This window comes from Ranitomeya imitator, chromosome 2 (assembly GCF_032444005.1).
Source record: "Ranitomeya imitator isolate aRanImi1 chromosome 2, aRanImi1.pri, whole genome shotgun sequence".
Taxonomy (NCBI): Eukaryota; Metazoa; Chordata; class Amphibia; order Anura; family Dendrobatidae; genus Ranitomeya; species Ranitomeya imitator.
Genome location: NC_091283.1, coordinates 810,428,281 through 810,449,398, shown reverse-complemented (window position 1 = coordinate 810,449,398; position 21,118 = coordinate 810,428,281). Strand labels below are relative to the sequence as shown.

The 21,118-nt window shown below is 44.7% G+C and overlaps 1 protein-coding gene across 1 annotated transcript in view; it reads left to right on the top strand.

Annotated features, from left to right (window-relative positions):
• LOC138667804 (alpha-2-macroglobulin-like protein 1) overlaps positions 1–21,118 on the top strand; it is an 83,037-nt gene that overhangs the window by 42,570 nt on the left and 19,349 nt on the right. Inside the window, exons 21-28 of the mRNA XM_069755895.1 lie at positions 2,582–2,703; positions 12,266–12,317; positions 13,369–13,452; positions 13,562–13,738; positions 15,352–15,427; positions 18,630–18,786; positions 19,574–19,648; positions 20,340–20,502. Of these exons, the coding sequence (XP_069611996.1) occupies positions 2,582–2,703; positions 12,266–12,317; positions 13,369–13,452; positions 13,562–13,738; positions 15,352–15,427; positions 18,630–18,786; positions 19,574–19,648; positions 20,340–20,502 (906 nt within the window). The remainder of the gene's footprint in view (positions 1–2,581; positions 2,704–12,265; positions 12,318–13,368; positions 13,453–13,561; positions 13,739–15,351; positions 15,428–18,629; positions 18,787–19,573; positions 19,649–20,339; positions 20,503–21,118) is intronic.

Genomic DNA, 21,118 nt, shown 5'->3' with positions numbered 1-21,118 from the left:
GTTAGAAGTGTCTGTGTGCAAAATTCGGGGGCTCTAGGTGTTAAAATAAAGGGTTAAATCACAGAAAAAACTGGCGTGGGCTTCTGCGCAATTTTCTCTGCCAGAGTGGGAAAGCCAGTGACTGAGGGCAGATATTAATAGCCTAGAGAGGGTCCATGGGTATAGGACCCCCCCGGCTAAAAACATCTGCCCCCAGCCACCACATGTCTCATATCCTGTCGGGTTTGATAAAGAGATAGCAAAAGCCGGCAATTGAATTACCGGCTTTTAAGCTATCTAGCGCTGTATGAAATATAAATATATATATATATATATATATATGTGTCTCACTGACATATATATACAGTGGGGCAAAAAAGTATTTAGTCACTCAGCAATAGTGCAAGTTCCACCACTTAAAAAGATGAGAGGCGTCTGTAATTTACATCATAGGTAGACCTCAACTATGGGAGACAAACTGAGAAAAAAAAATCCAGAAAATCACATTGTCTGTTTTTTTAACATTTTATTTGCATAATATGGTGGAAAATAAGTATTTGGTCAGAAACAAACAATCAAGATTTCTGGCTCTCACAGACCTGTAACTTCTTCTTTAAGAGTCTCCTCTTTCCTCCACTCATTACCTGTAGTAATGGCACCTGTTTAAACTTGTTATCAGTATAAAAAGACACCTGTGCACACCCTCAAACAGTCTGACTCCAAACTCCACTATGGTGAAGACCAAAGAGCTGTCAAAGGACACCAGAAACAAAATTGTAGCCCTGCACCAGGCTGGGAAGACTGAATCTGCAATAGCCAACCAGCTTGGAGTGAAGAAATCAACAGTGGGAGCAATAATTAGAAAATGGAAGACATACAAGACCACTGATAATCTCCCTCGATCTGGGGCTCCACGCAAAATCCCACCCCGTGGGGTCAGAATGATCACAAGAACGGTGAGCAAAAATCCCAGAACCACGCGGGGGGACCTAGTGAATGAACTGCAGAGAGCTGGGACCAATGTAACAAGGCCTACCATAAGTAACACACTACGCCACCATGGACTCAGATCCTGCAGTGCCAGACGTGTTCCACTGCTTAAGCCAGTACATGTTCGGGCCCGTCTGAAGTTTGCTAGAGAGCATTTGGATGATCCAGAGGAGTTTTGGGAGAATGTCCTATAGTCTGATGAAACCAAACTGGAACTGTTTGGTAGAAACACAACTTGTCGTGTTTGGAGGAAAAAGAATACTGAGTTGCATCCATCAAACACCATACCTACTGTAAAGCATGGTGGTGGAAACATCATGCTTTGGGGCTGTTTCTCTGCAAAGGGGCCAGGACGACTGATCCGGGTACATGAAAGAATGAATGGGGCCATGTATCGTGAGATTTTGAGTGCAAACCTCCTTCCATCAGCAAGGGCATTGAAGATGAAACGTGGCTGGGTCTTTCAACATGACAATGATCCAAAGCACACCGCCAGGGCAACGAAGGAGTGGCTTCGTAAGAAGAATTTCAAGGCCCTGGAGTGGCATAGCCAGTCTCCAGATCTCAACCCTATAGAAAACCTTTGGAGGGAGTTGAAAGTCCGTGTTGCCAAGCGAAAAGCCAAAAACATCACTGCTCTAGAGGAGATCTGCATGGAGGAATGGGCCAACATACCAACAACAGTGTGTGGCAACCTTGTGAAGACTTACAGAAAACGTTTGACCTCTGTCATTGCCAACAAAGGATATATTACAAAGTATTGAGATGAAATTTTGTTTCTGACCAAATACTTATTTTCCACCATAATATGCAAATAAAATGTTAAAAAAACAGACAATGTGATTTTCTGGATTTTTTTTTCTCAGTTTGTCTCCCATAGTTGAGGTCTACCTATGATGTAAATTAGAGACGCCTCTCATCTTTTTAAGTGGTGGAACTTGCACTATTGCTGACTGACTAAATACTTTTTTGCCCCACTGTATATATATATATATATATATATATATATACCTATTCTATGTGAACACATTTATTCTAACTATTCTATTCTAACCTGTCACTGTGATTTTACTGTACACCGCACTGAATTACCGGCATTTCTATAGTACACTGGTGCGTATTTCTCACAAATCACACGCATGGTCCGTGTGTAATCCGTATTTTTCTCACCCCCATAGACTTTCATTGGTGGATTTTTTGCGCATTACGCTGACAAACGCAGCATGCTGCGATTTTCTCAGCCCGTAAAATACGGCCAAGAAATATACGGCAGATAGGAGCTACCCCATAGAGAATCATTGGTCCGTGTGCAATGCGTTGTTTTTGTGCCTCTCATACATCCATAAAACTCTCTAGTGTGATGCCGGCCTTACACTGAGAAGTGACTTCCGGTGCGCCCAGCGAAAACTGGCGCAATCCGGCAGGTCAAAGCTGGTAGGTGATGACACTGAGACGGCGGTTGGTAAATATTTTAATACAGGCATGGAAGAGACCTTAGTGATACCATTCCGGCTCTGAAATAAAAAAAAAATGCTGGAGTGGTGCTTTAAGGCAGTTTTATTATTTCTATTCGATCGATTAACATCTGAACCTAATCTTCTTCTACTGTAAGGTAACATTCAGGTCAATGTGAGAAGTACTGCTCTAGTGCTTGAAGGAGGATGCACAGACTACGTCCAAACTGTGGGAAAGGATGAAAAAGAAGACATTGTCGAGAAAAATATCTTAGTAAAGGTGTGTAGAATATCATATATCTCGGATTTAATATTTTCACATTTTAACTAAGCATCATACATGAGACGCATGACAGCTGCATATGGATCGCCCTCATGGGGCCGTGGGGTACTCGGTACAGGGTCCTGCAGTTCACAGGGGGGTGTCACGGTGGCTGACCCGGACCGTGGCCCTGGGGCATCCGTGTAAAAGGGAAAGGTCTTTAAAGGGATATAGTTTGTGTTTGTGACGCCACCTGTGGTATTCGGTCAGGGTGACCGACGCTGCTTTAAGGGGTCTGCTGGGGTGATGTTATGGCAGCTAGATGGTATACATTGCCACAGGTGAAGTAGGCCCCTAGGGCTTCCCGGTGTGTAAATGGTGGTATGGTGAGAGCCACACAGAGAAGAACGAGGACACAAGGTTGCAGTCTCTTTACCTTTACTGAAGACTTCAGCATCCACAGTCCTGGACACCAGATCACAGGGCAGGCAGAGTCCGGTCGGTTTGGAGGCAGGTCCAGAGTCCCCTTGTCCAGGTGGAAATCAGTAGCCTTCCCTTGCGCTGCAGTGGTGTAGTCCCTTACTGCCTAAGGCTTCACATAAGGGTCTCACAGATGTGGAGTCTCTCTCTCTGTCTTCCGTAGTCAGATAGGACAAAACCCGCATGACTGGTGGCTTGAGGCTGTTTATAGGGACTCTAGCACGCCCCGGCCTCTGAGGGGTGCCACCGTGCCTCCTGGGTATAGGTGTGGACAGGTAACTTGCAATTAGCTTACCTGCCGGTCTCTGAAGTAAAGCATAGTGGCCCTTACTTCCTTGGTGTTCTGGCTACCGGGCTTCTGCGCCTCAGAGTGAGGCAGCCTCTTCGAGACTGGTCCCCCTCTGGTATCCTCTCCTTTGCTCTGACTTCCTTCATGCTCGCTGCAATATGTTTGGCTTTCTATCCATCTGTTTCCTAGGAGCTGCAGCACTTTAGGCCACAGGGCTCCTCTCCATCCTTTCCCTCTGTCTCTCTGACAGGAACTGGGCCCTTTCCCTCCAGATCAGGAATGTTATTATAGGGGAGTTCACCTTAAACAGGCTTAGAGCTCCCCCTTCTGGTCTGGAGTGTGAACATATTGCATGTTTGTGACACCCGAATGCAGTAATCCTTCTTTGTCTCCAAACGTAATGTATTGCATGCTTGACAATTTTTCTCGAAATACTCAGGAGGTCGAAAATCTGTTTGGCACCACTGAAGCCTTCAGAGAAGCAGTATTTTATCAGGAGGAACCCCAGTATCCAAATGTATATTTAGGGAGCATGAATCAGGACGTGGGATCGGCAAGGAGGGGTGTAGTCTGAAAAAAAGCAGGGTCATGAAAAATTTTACAGCAACCCGCAATCTCTTCGAAGCTCATCCCTCAAACATGGCAAGGAGGACTCACTGTCTACTGTCACTGTCTTTTGTGAGCACAAAAAGCGTAAAAATAAAACCTACAAAATTGTCATTCCACTCTGGTACTGCTTCCTTCATACAGCGGTGCGGTCTAAATATCAAATCTCTGTTTTCTATTAGCATATTACATAGATTGAGATTAAACACAAAAATTCAGTTCCATACCAATTTGCCTCTCCCTTGAGAAGTGTTCATCCACTTTTCAAAGTCTGGTACTGACTCCTGGGCCCCAAAAACATCAGTTGATTTGTTTAGCCAATAAACAAAGAAAGGCTCTGCTTACTAGCTAGTCTGTCTTCAGACATTTTTGGCCAACCTCTTCTGTGACTACACCTATGCACCATGACTCTGTCTAACCTTGCCGACACGCTGTCAGTCAGCCAATGTTGCCTTTACTCTGCAAATTGCCGTATGCTGATTTTATTAGGCGGAAGTTATCAATTTGCATTTTTGCTGATGGGCCCCATCATTTATGTATACCCCACTGAAACATATCTTTGCCAATGATTTCAGACTTGGTAACTACTGACAACTACTGACAGTTGTCACCTAACTAGCCGTAAGCCCCCAAATATCTCCCCACAAGAAGGTTTCTCCATAGCTTTTTATTATCAGGCATAAAACTGGGGAGCAAAAGAGCGCAATAGGGTTTTATCAAATGGTACACATGAAAAGGATATAGAAACCTTGCTCATCTAGTGAGTTTATGATCACGCCACCATTTTATGAGCAAATTGAACCAGCTGGTGCAAGCCATGAGTTAAAAACCATGATACTATTCAATTGGGATTTATAAGTGGTTTTCTGCGCTGCTGGTGAAGTGTCACGGATTAATCAGAACATAGAGGAAAAAGGAACATGCACTTTTTAATATCTATGCGTTTCAAAGTTACCCCACTTCTTCCTCAGGATATAACCGCAGGAAAAAGATTAACAAACAACCCGTCTGTAAGTATTCGGACAGAAATCCGAGAGTGGACCCTCTGGGTCGTGACTCTAGAGCCCCCGGGGTCGAGCGGACCAGATGGAATCACCCCCTATACAGGGAGTGTTAGGAGCAGGACCTCGGGGGAATGGAGACACAACAGCTAGAGCCAAAGGGACGACCCAAAATAAAGAAGGAAACCACAGGCTATAAGGATGGCAGGGAATAATAGGAAAACAAGACTTAACTGAAAGAATGTCTGGAACACGGAACGGCAGGACTCAGCAGGAACACGGACCGGCAGGATACAACAGGAACACGGACTGGCGGGATACAGGAGGAACACGGACAGGCAGGATACAGCAGGAACACGGGCTGGCAGGACACAGCAGGAACACGGACTGGCAGGATACAGCAGGAACATGGACTGGCAGAATACAGCAGGAACACGGACAGGCAGGATACAGCAGGAACACGGACTGGCAGAATACAGCAGGAACACGGACTGGGAGGATACAGCAGGAACACGGACTGGCAGGATACAGCAGGAACACGGACTGGCAGGATACAGCAGGAACACGGGCTGGCAGGACACAGCAGGAACACGGACTGGCAGGATACAACAGGAACACGGACTGGCAGGATACAGAGACAAAGCAAGGACTGGGCTGAGAAAAGACACTGGTACAGGGGAGCCTAGGGCATAGGGACACTGACGGCAGACAGTGCACCTACAAAGCAAAGGCGTCTTACCTAGGAAGACGCCGGGAAGAAAAACCCGATGGGCGCCGCCATGTTGGGGCGGAGCCACCGGGTCGCGACCTCCCAGAAGGCTCAGCGACGGGGGAGACGCGACCGCGCATGCGCGAAGAGACCAGACGCCGAGAGCCGGCGAAGGAGGAGGCAGAGCGGCGCGGGACAGGATCGTGAGCGCGCCGAGGGATGGGAGAAGCCGGGTAAGTATGTGCGGGTGTGACAGTACCCCCCTCCTTAGTCCCCCTCCTTTTAAGGCTAGAAAGGAATCTTTTCATGATAAGGGGAGCGTTGATGTTCTCTCGGGGCTCCCAGGACCTCTCCTCAGGGCCAAATCCCTCCCAATCAATCAAAAAATAAGTTTTACCCCTAACTACTTTTTTGGCAAGAATATCTTTAACATTAAAGATTCCATCCGAAGTACAGAGCTGAGGAGAGGAAGAGGTAGCGGAGTGAAAACAATTAAAGACTGCGGGTTTAAGAAGAGACACATGGAAGGCATTGGGGATGCGCAAAGAGGCAGGTAGCTTCAACTTATAAGAGACATCATCAATGCGACTCAAGATAGGAAAAGGACCAATGTAGCGAGGACCCAGTTTGTAAGAGGGAATTTTAAGCTTGATATAGCGAGAGGAGAGCCAAACTTTATCACCCGGAGAATATGGCGGAGCATCCAAACGCTTCTTGTCAGCAAACTTTTTCATATTAAGGCTAGCTTTCTCAAGAGCCACTTTGGTCTCATTCCAAATTGTAGAGAATTCCCGGGACAAGAAATCCGCTGCCGGTACCCCCGAGGAAAGAGAAACAGGAAGAGGAATGTTCGGATGTTGACCATAGACTACGAAAAAGGGAGATTTGGAGGAAAACTCGCTGGGAAGATTGTTGTAAGAGAATTCAGCCCAAGGGAGAAGAGAGACCCAGTCATCTTGGTGTGCATTGGAGAAGTGTCGCAGATATGTAGTCAGAACTTGATTAACTCGCTCCACTTGTCCGTTGGACTGAGGGTGATAGGCGGAAGAGAAGTCCAAGTTAACCTTTAATAGACTGCAGAGAGCTCTCCAAAAACGTGAGGTAAATTGTACTCCACGGTCAGAGACAATATGATGTGGAAAACCATGAAGACGGAAGACTTGGTGTAAAAAGATCTTTGCCAACTCAGGAGCGGAAGGCAGACCAGGCAAAGCGATGAAGTGAGCCATTTTAGAGAACCGATCTACAACAACCAAGATGACAGAGCAATTCAAGGAAGAAGGTAGATCAGTGATGAAGTCCATAGCGATATGACTCCATGGAACGGAAGGCACAGGCAGAGGATGCAGGAGACCGGAGGGAAGCTGCCTAGGGACTTTATTTTTAGCACAAGAAGGACAAGAAGCGATGAATTTGGTGACGTCTTGACGGAGAGATGGCCACCAGTAGTGCCGAGAGATAAGAGACAGTGTCTTCTTGACTCCTACATGTCCTGCAATTTTGGAGGAGTGACCCCAACGTAAAACTCTCTCCTTGTCTTGATTAGCCACAAGAGTCTTGCCAGGAGGAGTAGGAATCACTCTTAGAGGAGCAAGAGTGACGATCCTCGCAGGATCAATGATGTGAGCCGGAGAATCCTCCATGTCCTGAGGTTGAAAGGATCTCGAAAGAGCATCTGCTTTGACATTCTTATTTCCAGGTCGGAAATGAAGTTCAAACTCAAATCGTCCGAAGAATAAAGACCATCTGGCTTGTCGTGGATTTAGTCTTTGGGTAGACTGAATATAGGCCAGATTCTTGTGGTCAGTGTAAATGATGAATGGATGAAGAGACCCTTCAAGAAGATAACGCCATTCTTCCAAGGCTAGCTTGATAGCCAATAGCTCCTTATCCCCTATAGAGTAGTTACGCTCAGGAGCGGAAAAAGTTTTAGAAAAGAAACCACAGGTCACCAAACGTCCGGACGAAGATCTTTGCAAAAGTACTGCTCCAGCTCCAATAGAAGATGCGTCGACCTCAAGGACAAACGGTCTATTAGCATCAGGACGATGAAGCACAGGGGCCGTAGCGAAACTTTGTTTAAGGGACAAAAAAGACTCTTCAGCCTCAGGGGTCCAAAGGCTGGAATTGACTCCCTTGCGAACTAGGGCAGAGATAGGCTTGGTCATGGAAGAAAAATGAGGAATAAATTGTCTATAGTAGTTGGCAAAGCCAAGAAAACGTTGGATTGCTTTTGTTCCAAGAGGACGAGGCCAATTCAGGACAGCAGAAACCTTCTCTGGATCCATCTCTAAGCCAGATCTTGAGACAATATACCCAAGGAAGGGAAGAGAGGACTGTTCAAAGACGCACTTTTCAATCTTAGCGAACAGATGATTCTCTCTTAGCCTTTGCAGGACTCGGCGGACATCTCGCCTGTGAGTGGAGAGATCCGGAGAGAAGATGAGGATGTCGTCAAGGTAAACCACGACTGAGGAGTAGAGAAGATCCCGAAATACATCGTTCACAAATTCCTGGAAAACCGCGGGGGCGTTGCAGAGACCAAACGGCATAACCAAGTATTCGTAGTGACCGTCACGAGTATTGAAGGCGGTCTTCCACTCATCGCCTGCACGAATACGAACCAGATTGTATGCGCCACGTAGATCTAATTTGGTAAAGATTTGCGCACCCCGAAGACGGTCGAAGAGTTCCGGAATGAGTGGCAGAGGATATTTGTTCTTCACCGTGATGTTGTTTAGGCCTCGATAATCAATGCAGGGACGGAGGGAACCGTCTTTCTTCTTCACGAAAAAAAAACCCTGCTCCGGCCGGAGAAGAAGACTTGCGGATGAAACCTTTAGCAAGATTTTCTTGAATGTACTCAGACATAGCTTGAGTCTCAGCAGGAGAGAGAGGATAGATTCTGCCCCTGGGCGGGTTAGTTCCAGGCACGAGATCTATGGGACAATCATAGAGACGGTGAGGCGGAAGCTCCTCAGCCTCCTTCTTGTTGAAGACATCAGAAAAAGCGCTGTAGACAGAGGGTAAGGCGGGAAAGGAAGAAGAAGGAGAAGAATTAGAGGAATATCCCACAGGACGCACCGGCAGCAGACAACGTTCCCGACAAAGCTCACCCCAGCGCAAGATATTACCATTGCGCCAATCTAAAATGGGCTCGTGGCTCCGTAACCAAGGAAGACCTAAGAGCATAGGATGAGACAGACCCGCTAAAACGTAAAATGCAATTCTCTTCTTGTGCAGAGCCCCAACCTGAAGTTCCACCTCAAGTGTCACTTGAGTAATGGTCTCCTGTAAAGGTTTACCATCCACAGATGCTAGAATCACAGGAGCCTCTAAGGTTCTGACTGGAACGGAGAATTTCAAAACCTCTTCCAACCTAATAAAATTCCCTGCAGCGCCCGAATCCACATACGCATCCAGAGAAACGCCCTTGCCCGCAATATGCAAAAGAACGGACAAAGTAAGGGGTTGAGAGGAATCACACACACCTAGGGAGGCCTCTCTTACCTGACCTAGGCGGAGGAGTTTTCCGGACGTTCAGGGCAAGAGCGCAATAAATGAGCAGCACTTCCGCAGTAAAAACATAACCCCTGAGTGCGCCTCTCTTTACGACGTTGTTCGGACATTTTAAGACGGTCCACTTGCATAGGTTCCGGTGCGGACGCCTGAGAGGAGGTTCTAGGCTGTGGACTGAGTGGCTTACGGGTGGCAGAAGAAGGACGAAGAGACCTCCGCTCGCGAGCGCGTTCTTGGAACCGAAGGTCAATATGGGTCGCTAAGGAAATTAATTCCTCCAAAACCGTAGGGGTGTCCCGACCAGCTAACTCATCCTTTATGCGCCCAGAGAGACCCCGCCAGAAAGCACCCACCAACGCCTCATTGTTCCAGCCCAAGTCAGAGGAGAGGGTGCGGAACTGAATAGCGTACTGGCCTACGGATAACGATCCCTGATGGAGAGAGAATAGGGCTTCAGTTGTAGAGGCCAGTCGTCCAGGTTCGTCAAAGACAAGACGGAAAGTCTCCAAAAATTCAGACAACCGGGAGACTAGGGGATCGTCTCGCTCCCAGAGTGGATTAACCCATGCCAAGGCGTCACCCTCTAGATGGGAAATCAAAAACGCAACTTTGGACCGATCCGTCGGGTAATGCTGGGGCAGAAGCTCAAAGTGAAGACGGCATTGGTTTAGAAATCCTCGGCAGGACTTAGGATCCCCATTGTACCGAGGCGGTTTAGCCAAGCGGGGTGGAGGGTGGGAAGCAGGAGCAGACGTAGAAGCGGCTGTCTGGATGGAAAGCAGCCGATCGTCAATAGAAGACATATAACTAAGTATATGGGCCTGGGTGTCACGCTGCTGAGCTAACTCTTGCTGTAAGCCAATGAGTAGAGCGGCGTTGCCAGGATCGGAGGACTGGAGCGTGGACAAACGAGAATCCATAGCCTTCATAAAGGACATCATACGGGACTGATTCTCCCGCAAAAAGAGTAGCTCTTTTTGCGTAGCAGAGGCCCCAGCGGGGTCCATCGCCTTTGCTTCCTGTAAGTATTCGGACAGAAATCCGAGAGTGGACCCTCTGGGTCATGACTCTAGAGCCCCCGGGGTCGAGCGGACCAGATGGAATCACCCCCTATACAGGGAGTGTTAGGAGCAGGACCTCGGGGGAATGGAGACACAACAGCTAGAGCCAAAGGGACGACCCAAAATAAAGAAGGAAACCACAGGCTATAAGGATGGCAGGGAATAATAGGAAAACAAGACTTAACTGAAAGAATGTCTGGAACACGGAACGGCAGGACTCAGCAGGAACACGGACCGGCAGGATACAACAGGAACACGGACTGGCGGGATACAGCAGGAACACGGACAGGCAGGATACAGCAGGAACACGGGCTGGCAGGACACAGCAGGAACACGGACTGGCAGGATACAGCAGGAACACGGACTGGCAGAATACAGCAGGAACACGGACAGGCAGGATACAGCAGGAACACGGACTGGCAGAATACAGCAGGAACACGGACTGGGAGGATACAGCAGGAACACGGACTGGCAGGATACAGCAGGAACACGGACTGGCAGGATACAGCAGGAACACGGGCTGGCAGGACACAGCAGGAACACGGACTGGCAGGATACAACAGGAACACGGACTGGCAGGATACAGAGACAAAGCAAGGACTGGGCTGAGAAAAGACACTGGTACAGGGGAGCCTAGGGCATAGGGACACTGACGGCAGACAGTGCACCTACAAAGCAAAGGCGTCTTACCTAGGAAGACGCCGGGAAGAAATACCCGATGGGCGCCGCCATGTTGGGGCGGAGCCACCGGGTCGCGACCTCCCAGAAGGCTCAGCGACGGGGGAGACGTGACCGCGCATGCGCGAAGAGACCAGACGCCGAGAACCGGCGAAGGAGGAGGCAGAGCGGCGCGGGACAGGATCGTGAGCGCGCCGAGGGATGGGAGAAGCCGGGTAAGTATGTGCGGGCGTGACACCGTCTTATATGGTCCACTAGTCTTTGGTATGGTCCACTAGTCTTTGGTATGTCCACTAGTCTTTGGTATGGTCCACTAGTCTTTTGTATGGTCCACTAGTCTTTGCTATGGTCCACTAGTCTTTGCTATGTCCACTAGTCTTTCGTATGGTCCAATAGTCTTTGCTATGATCCACAAGTCTTTGCTATGGTCCACTAGTCTTTGCTATGGTCCACTAGTCTTTGGTATGTTCAACTAGTCTTTGCTATGGTCCACTAGTCTTTGCTATGGTCCACTAGTCTTTGCTATGGTCCACTAGTCTTTGCTATGGTCCACTAGTCTTTGGTATGTTCAACTAGTCTTTGCTATGGTCTACTAGTATTTGCTATGGTCCACTAGTCTTTGCTATGGTCCCCACTAGTCTTTGCTATGGTCCACTAGTCTTTGCTATGGTCCACTAGTCTTTGCTATGGTCCACTAGTTTTTGCTATGGTCCACTAGTCTTTGCTATTGTCCACTAGAGGATCATATAAAGTGGGTCTGTGGATCTTTTTCCTGTGGTTATATCCAGGGGAAGAAACCTGGATAATGTTGAAAAGCATAGATAATAAAAACCGCATGTTCCTGCATCCTGAATGTTCTGGTTCATCTGTGGAACTTCACCAGCAGCATAGAAAACCACCTATAAATCCCATTTGCGTCTCTCTTTACTGATATTATGTTAACAAAAAGGAGGCTATGGGCCTCTCCAGTGTAGAAAAGCACTTCAGCGCATGTGATCATTACAGGACATTATTTGCAATGGAAGCCACCAATAAAATCAAATACAACCAAAGCAATAATCATTTTATATTGAAAAATGATTTGTTATTTTGAATTATTATTAGGGGACAAAATTCTCTTGTTATGATTATGAAAACACAAACAGAACCTGGACTGTACATTGTTGCAATGTTATTTATATTTTGACGTTAATTCACGGCATTAATATAGTTTTTCTTTTTTTTTATCTTTCACCAGCCCTCTGGAATTTTAGAAGAAAGTACACAGTCATTTCTCCTGTGCCCATCAGGTAAAGAATTGTTGTTGGGATTATTTTTAAGATACATACTGTATGTACAAGGTTGGTGAATTTTCTCAGCGCTTTTAACTAAAAACACAACTAAAAACTTCTAATGGTGTCAGTTGCAAGAAGACAGAATTTTATTTTTTAACATTAAGCCTATGTAGGAGATTTGGAGGTCTGGATAAGAAAACTAAAGCTCTAATTATGATTTTTGTAAAAGAAAAAAATGTTTTATAAGTTCTGCATAAATAGTGGTGATCTGGGGTGACAAGGACCCACCAGTAACATTTAATCTATTGACCCACTGTGAAAATAATTTGAACCTAGAAGATAAATTTACGGTACTTGTGCTGCTATATAATATAAACTGGGTTTTTTGTTTAATGAATCATTAGTTGATGCCTTTCTTTGTAAATATCAAATCAGGTGTTATAGCCCCACCCATTAGCGCTTCTGCACAGTGGCCCACCGGAGGATTCACCAGCTCCCCTGTGGGCCAGTCCAAGCCTGAGTACAACATAATTAAAAAAAAGAAATGTAAATAAATGGAGCGACACTTCTTTAAAGTTATAGACAAACCAATACTGCGAGCCAGATTACAATTGTAAAAGTTCCTCTACTCACATTTACTCTTTTAGGCCACATTCACACGTCATATTTTTGATCAGTATTTCATCAGTATTTGTATGCCAAAACCAGGAGTTTCTCCAAAACACAGAACAGATGTCAATCTTTTGAATACAGTTTTTCTCTGCCAGTTCCACTCCTGGCTTTGGCTTACAAACACTGATGCAAAAATACTGATGTGTGAATGAAGCCTTACATGGAATTCACACCTTATTCCCTGACGTGATTTTAGCCACTTTTTTTTTTCGGAAAAAAAAACACATCATAATAAAGCTAAAAAAATATGTGATGCATTCTTCCTCTAAACAACATAATAACTAAGGCAAAAACGCAAACAAATATACAATAAAAATAATAAAGAAGTTATCAGGATACATTCTCATCCAAGTCCACTTCACAAAGGTGTTACCGGTATTTCCTATTCTCGTAGGTGACAGTATAAGGAAAACGGTTACGGTGGAAGTTCCAGAGAAGATGGTGCCAGATTCAGACCGAGCCTATATCACTGTTTTAGGTGAGAAGTAAAGAAATAGATATGTGATCTCACCTAAATGAATGTGACATTGTACAATGCCTTATGAAATCATTGGGTCAGCCATGGTCTGTTGGTTGTGTTTTGGTAGGTGACTTAATGGGCAATACCATTTCTAACATTGGAGAGTCACTTGAACTTCCCTCTGGATCTGGGGTACAGAATATGGTGAATTTTATTCCAATTTCTCATATTGTTAAATATTTGGAGAGCACCAAGAAACTAACACCGAAAATAAAAGAGAAGGCTTTCACTTATCTAACCAAAGGTGAGTTACATTGATAAGTGTGAGACAACAGGTTTGATGCCCGAAACTTCCAAAAAGGTGAACAGATGTGCGCACTTTTTGGCACTATCACAAGTAATTTTACTCAAAATTTTGATAGTACATTTGATCTTAGGCTATGAACGAATACTGCATTTGTGCACTTAAAGACCCCATACACATTGGTCTATTGTTGGACAAACCCACTGTTATCAGCGGGATGTGCATGGTCATCTCCTGACATTTCCCACAGATGTTGTCGAGGAAGAGCCACTGGAATTTCAATGGCTGATCCTCATATTCGGCGAGGAGATAAGTTGCTTCCAGATTTGTTTGTAGATACTCTAGAAAAAAAACTAGAGCACTCAGCGGCACCAAGAAGAATAGGACGAATTGGAAGAGATAGCTGACAGCCAGACAATCTAAGATTTATGAGAGCCTTTAATCTAAAGCTTACCGTATCGGCAGCATTAAGGCTACTTTCACACATAAGGTTTTGGTTTCAGGCACAATCCGGCAAATTTGCTAAAAAACGGATCAGGTGTACATAGTGAAAGCTGGGCATGATTTTTGAGGAGAGAGAGAGAGAGACAAACAATCAGGCGTAAGAAAAAAACTGATCCAGATTGTGCCTGAAACTGCCGGATTGTGCCTGAAACCAAAAACCTGATGTGTGAAAGCAGCCTTACCAAAGTATATTTTAACAATCCCAGAGGCAATCATTTACGATAAGTAGGCCATTATTATGTTTTTTGGTCTCAGTGTGGCTAATGCCCATTCTCATTCCATTTGTTTATAGGAAATCAACGCAAAATGTGATTTTTTTTTTTCCTTACAGAGCGCCAAAGCAAAAAAAAAGCATATACCTTGTTATATATTTTTCTTTGTAATGTATCTCTATGGTGGACACATATTTCATCAATCCATCAAATATTGTTAGCTGCCAGAGGGGGAAGAAAACTGATTCTGTCCACGGTCTGTCCCCAGCAACACAAATTAGCAACTGCCAAATAATTTGTTATACGATCATTCTTCTCATGACAAATTAGTAGTGATGAGCGAATATACTCGTTACTTGAGATTTCCTGAGCACGCTTGGGGGTCCTCCGAGTATTTTTTAGTGCTCGGAGATTTAGTTTTTCTTGCCGCAGCTGAATGATTTACATCTGTTAGCCAGCATAAGTACATGTGGGGGTTGCCTGGTTGCTAGGGAATCCCCACATGTAATCAAGCTGGCTAACAGATGTAAATCATTCAGCTGCGGCAATAAAAACGAAATCTCCGAGCACTAAAAAATACTCGGAGGACACCCAAGCGTGCTGGAGAAATCTCGAGTACCGAGTATATTCGCTCATCAGTACTAATTAGTTATTGGAAAGCAAGTAGACCAACACTTTAGCGCCAAAGCAGAACTTTATCGATGTCAGTCAGTAGCATCAAGGAATGGACATTACTAATGATCCGGGTAACATCATTGGGGTTGGCATATTATGCATAATTGCGATCACATCTGACCATTTTCAGGTTGTGGCTTGTTTTAGTTTTTTTTTTCTGTTGTGCTGATGATATGGAGAGATATGAACAAGTCCTAATTTGTAATTTATTTTGCTATGCAGGTTATCTTAGACAACTGTTGTTTAAGAAAAGTGACGGCTCTTATAGCATATACCATGGTTCGAACAGTAGCACATGGTACGTACTGAAGCCAAGAGTTAGGACTCTCGGAGAAAGACATTTCTGAATAAAATGTGACTGCCTGTGGCTTGATGGGTTTATAGCAAATAGGGGGGGGTCTTATATGAGCAACCAGCCATTTGCAATGTGATTGTTAAACATTCTGATGTTGGAAACAACTGGCAATAACCACCTTTTGCAATTTAACGGTTTTGTCCATGATTCATTTTTTCCAACAGTTGGTAATGGTAAAAATATAAAAGCAATGCTCATTTCTTAAATCCCCCAAAAATCAACATACTATAGATCCTCTAATGGTTCGCATTAGTCACTGTTTTGTTTGCTTCAGTAAAAGCATGTTTTATGTATACCTAACCGCTGCAGCCAATCACTGGGCTTTGCTGTCAATGTGCTCTAAGGATGTTTTCCTCATCACCGTCATCTTTAAGAAAAAGAACAGAGAAAATATACGGACAATATATGTTTTTTTTGGAGTGTCATTTTTGACATATTACGTATATGTATATGGGTAACATTGTGTGAGGATATACTATACATTATATAATAATTGGATTTTGGTCATATTAATTACATATTATTTTGAATGTTGAAATCGGGATTGTGTAATAGGTATGGCATGTCCATGTGGAAATACAAAACCCTTTAGGCTGGTTTACTAGAAATATTATTTTTGGGTTCACAGGAGATTAGATATAGCCCTATTAAGGGTGGGATATGGTAGGTCAAGTATTCATGATTGTTTTCGCACTTTTGCACTTTATTAACAAAATCATATGCGAAATTGGCATTTAAAGCACTTTATTTTCAATTTGTTGGATATACTACTAAGCACATATTTTATTATATTAAGGTATACCTTTGTTGGTGTGACTCACTATAATATTTGTGTATTTTTGATAAATTCAAAGCTCACTTTATTCTAATTTTAGATATGCGGCATCTATTTCATCATATCACGTTATACCTCTATCGGGTTATTCACTTTAATATAGGTATGGAATTAATAATAATGAGTTCACTTCACACGTTAAATACATAATATATGTATAAATAGATCTATATTCACACTATTAGGCAGTCCATTAGACATATTGTCAAAGGACTGACACTTTTTATGATGTAGCATATACTCACTGGCCGGTTTTCCTCTTTCCTTTCCTCCCCAGCTCCCTTAATGGCTTTTTGGATAGTGCGCATGCGCGATACGTCCTAGCTCTTGGCATTTTTGTGAGCGCTCGTATCTGGTTACACTTGCGTTCCAGCAGGCGTTCCAGTGAGCGCGTGCCCAGAAATGCACATTACATAGAGAGCAGGACCGAAGCTACATGCGCCATTGAACTCCGTCGTCATCATTATAATTACCGCCCCCTCCAGTGACGTACAGCACTTTCATTGGCTGTTGGTTACATAAGAAGCCATACCATCCTTACTAATACACACCCCCGGAAGACGCTCTGGGCGGAACGCGCGTCTGGGCGTACAAGGGAGGATCAATCAGCTCCTATTCCACATCACTGCGCCTTTTCGGGGACCTGTCTCCTTAGGTATTTATGGCATCTTGATATAACAGTTAGATATGCTGGCTTATTATGACTGGACTGGCTCACTATGGATAAGGGGGATTTAACATGGATTACCATGGCTCGTATATATCTGTAGCAGTGAACATTGTCATTAGCCATAGAAGCACTATACCGGAGTATCTAATAGATTAATGAATATATGATGAGATAAGTGGCAGGAGCTTGATCTGATCTTTCCTTAGGACATTTGTTTCTGTGATATCGCTTTGTCTTGTTGGTTTTATGTATTATGGATTAATAAAGATTTCAAAATATTTTTTTATTTATGGTTCTCTTCTTGCGGCTAAGCTAATCTAAGTCCACTTTGGGTCATATATTGTTGTTGAAGTGCCATAACAATTGGATAAAGGACAATTTGAGGATGTAGAAGATTTGCTGTAAATGTGTTGGAGGGGGCCAGGGCGGTAGTCATAGCTGTGAGTAATCCCTGTATCACACCCTGGCCTCTCTCCACAGTACAATAGTGCCTTTCCTTCAGCATACCTGCATTCTGGGTCTCCTTACCATCAGGGTTCACCCTGGGCCGCCAGTGATGCTTTGTAGACGGCACCGCACAAAGAGAGATACAGTCTAGCTCAACATTTACAACAAAAGCTTTACTTTGTTCTGTACGCAGCATATTCACATTGTTTTCAGCATCAACATCAGGTTTCACAACATGCAACTTCTTTTCTGTCCCTGTCCTTCTCTCTCCGTCGCTAAGCTCGCTTCCAGGACGGACTGTACCTTTTGGTCTCTCAGCGTCCTCTCTGCTCCACCTTACTCCGTCTGGGGACTCCCTCAGCCGTTTCTCACCGGCTCTGAGGGCGTTGGCCCATGCAATAAGCTGCCACATGATGAGCGACCTGCCCGTACTGCTTAGCCTTCTAGCTATTGCAGTCCCACTAATACTGCACCGCTAGCACTGTTGCTGTTGCTCCTTCCGATGGGTTCCTAGTCAAGGATGCTGTATGGCTGGGCCTTATGCTTCTCCAATGTTGCATGGCATGGTGTTGCCCAGGGCTGGCTAGCCCAAGTGAGCTGCACGGGCACCCTGGCCCCAACTAACTACTATCAGGAAGTCCTCCCTGCCTTATCCACCATGCCCCTTCTATATTTAACTATTTGCTACACAGAATACCCATTTACAGCTTGGTCACTATAGTGCCCCCATCTAGTGGCCAAAACGAAATACTGCACTTTCCCTTTATAAATGCAATACAGTGACAGCAACGATACTTTCCAAAAATACACAGTAACATATACAGTAATAATATAATTAAAGAGGTTGGGGCGCACATCAGTCCTGGTAACCCCTTACACATGCTGCATTACTAGTGAGGCCATTGACTGGCTGCCGTGGTCTCATGCCTATATTACATGTGATCATTCCGACATACACATAGAGTTTGTCTGGTAACACCAGAGTGTTGGCGCTGGAGCGCGGTTTGAATTTCACAGGTAGGTACTGCATATTTTTTCAAAACATGAACAACTCCTTTAAGAGGTTGCAAATTGGGCTGAGCTGAAGTATCAGCCCATGGGAAAAATTGTCACTGTTCTTGATGGTGAAAAAAAATCAAATATTATGATATAACAATCAGTTACTAGATGTGTGAGACAGTCTCTTATTTTAGGCTCACGGCCTTCACGTTGAGGTCCTTCAGTCACGCTCAAGACCTTATCTACATCCAGGAAAAGCATATTCAGGATGCTGTAAAATGGCTCAGTAGTTTGCAGTTGCCTAGTGGATGCTTCGAAGAAGTTGGAAACATCTTTAACAACTACTTAATGGTATCTATTTTTGCCGTTGGGGTACTTTTGGGGGCACTTTTACTCATTGTGGAGACCACAAACCTCTGTAAGGAGATTTGTAAGCTACGGTATGTAATGCTCCTTGAGAAAAGGTTATGCAAATTAGCTCTCCTCCAGGGAGAAGAATGATGGTTCTATAATGTCACCTATAATTGGAGACCGACATACTTTTATCTTTAAAGGGCCACTGTCACCCCCTCCAGCCGTTATAAACTAAAAGAGCCACCTTGTGCAGCAGTAATGCTGCATTCTAATAAGGTGGCTCTTTTAGTTTTTGGTGCATTTATTCCCAAAATAAAGTGTTTTATAACTTCTCCAAAATACCTGTCTTTAGACAGGGAGGCGGGTCCTCACCCCCCTGCTTGAAACGCCACAATGCCGTCACTCAAATCTTCAGGGGTGCCGGGCCTCGCCCCCTCCGCGCTGTTTTCCCATGAAATCCGGCACCTGCGCTGTGTAGTACTGTCTGGTGCAGGCGCAGTGAGCTCTGGCCGTCTGACTTCACATCCAGGCTTGCAGACTGCACTTGTGCGGCCACCCACCTTGGGAATCCCAGCCCCGCAGTGTGTTAAGCATTATGCACAGTGCGGGGCTGGGATTCATAGGCAGGGCGGCCGCACAGGCGCAGTCTGCAAGCCTGAGCTTGCTATTAGTACAATATGGCCATAAGTGAATATTAAAAAGTCACTACATCCAGAAAAACTCTATTTGAACGTGGATGATGAATTTATTTTTGACATTTGATGTCTTTGCTTTTTTCTTATAGAGAGAATCTGATGACAATGTGACTCTTACAGCATACATAGCAATAGCTCTGCTGGAACATGGCCAAGTGTATAATGTAAGTCGCTGTTTTCTTTCCTGGACGTTTTACGTTTTACTGGGATTCGTTATTGTTCCCTGAATCATAAGTAATGGGCTTTAATTTATATAACTATGCAAAGTTTATTTTCTCGTTTTTTGTTCACTGTTTTTCGCTTTGTTTTACCCTAAATAATTTACTTTTTCCAGCAAACTAAATAATTAAATGAGTCTGTCAACAGGTTTTTACTATTTAATCTGAGAGCAACATAAAGTAGGGTCAGAGAGCCTGATTCCAGGGATTTGTCACTTGCTTAGCAGCTTGTTGTAGTTTCCATACAATCGGTGTTTTATCAGCAGGAGATTATCAGTGTAGCCAGACAAGGTGCCATGTGCCAGTCAGTCCAGCTAATCTGTGTAATCCCACCCCCTCCAACCACTGATTGGCAGATTGTTGACAATGTAAACTGAAATCTGCAAATCAGTTGTGTGGGCGGAGTTATAAACAGCTCTGCATTCCGTGCTCTGCTAGATCTACAGCAGGGAAAGCAAAAAACTGCACCAAACAGTCCAGTAAGTGACATATCACTGGAATCAGGGTCTCGGCCCCTACGTCATACTGCTCTCAGAATCCCTTTAAAGGATGAAATGAGAAAGGAAAACTCAATGTCTGACCTGGGAACCATTATAGGTGACACTTAGTTTGCCCTAATCACATATCACACTTACAGGGTCCAGTTGTTGAGAACGCACTGAAGTGCCTGAAGAACGCAGTCGATGATGTGAGGACGACCTACACTCAGGCTCTTCTCACCTATGCATTTACATTGTCAAGGGACAGCGATCTAAGAAACCGAATGTTGGAAATCCTGGAGAAAGCTGCTATAAGGAAAGGTAGACAGGTGTCCACCCTTAGAAGGGTTTTCGGGTTTCAGCAAACTATTGTCCCCAAGCCAGGTTCTCTGTTTGTCTGCAGTGCTGCTGTCACGTCGACAATGCTGCAGCCAATCATTGAGCTCAGCAGCTTGTGCTGCCTACATCGGCAGAGCTGCTGACCTCACTGACTGGCTGCAGTGCTGTTGATATGACATCAGCACTGCAGACAAACAGACACTGGGGCAGTAATGGAGAGATCATTCTAAAACCATAAAGAGTAAATAAAGCAAAATTAGCTTTTTTTACACTGACCAGCGCCTGGGGTCAATAATTTATTGAAACCGGAAACCCCTTTAAGTTTTTTTTTAATGCATTAAGTTATGCAATTTGCAATCATATCAACTAGTTTATTATAATGGTAAGAAAAACGAACATTACATGTAAATATGCGTTTAACATGAGAGCTCTTACATACAGTCTCTAGCATAGATGACTGAAGGTGTCAGGGGTATTTTAGCGTCTGGCGCCATACATCTCCAGCTTTATAAGGCCGGGTAGTCTATTGCCATCTCCATTTTAGGATCTGAAAAATGGAAATTTTGCCAGTGCCAGGCAGCAGCTGCCAAGGCAAACA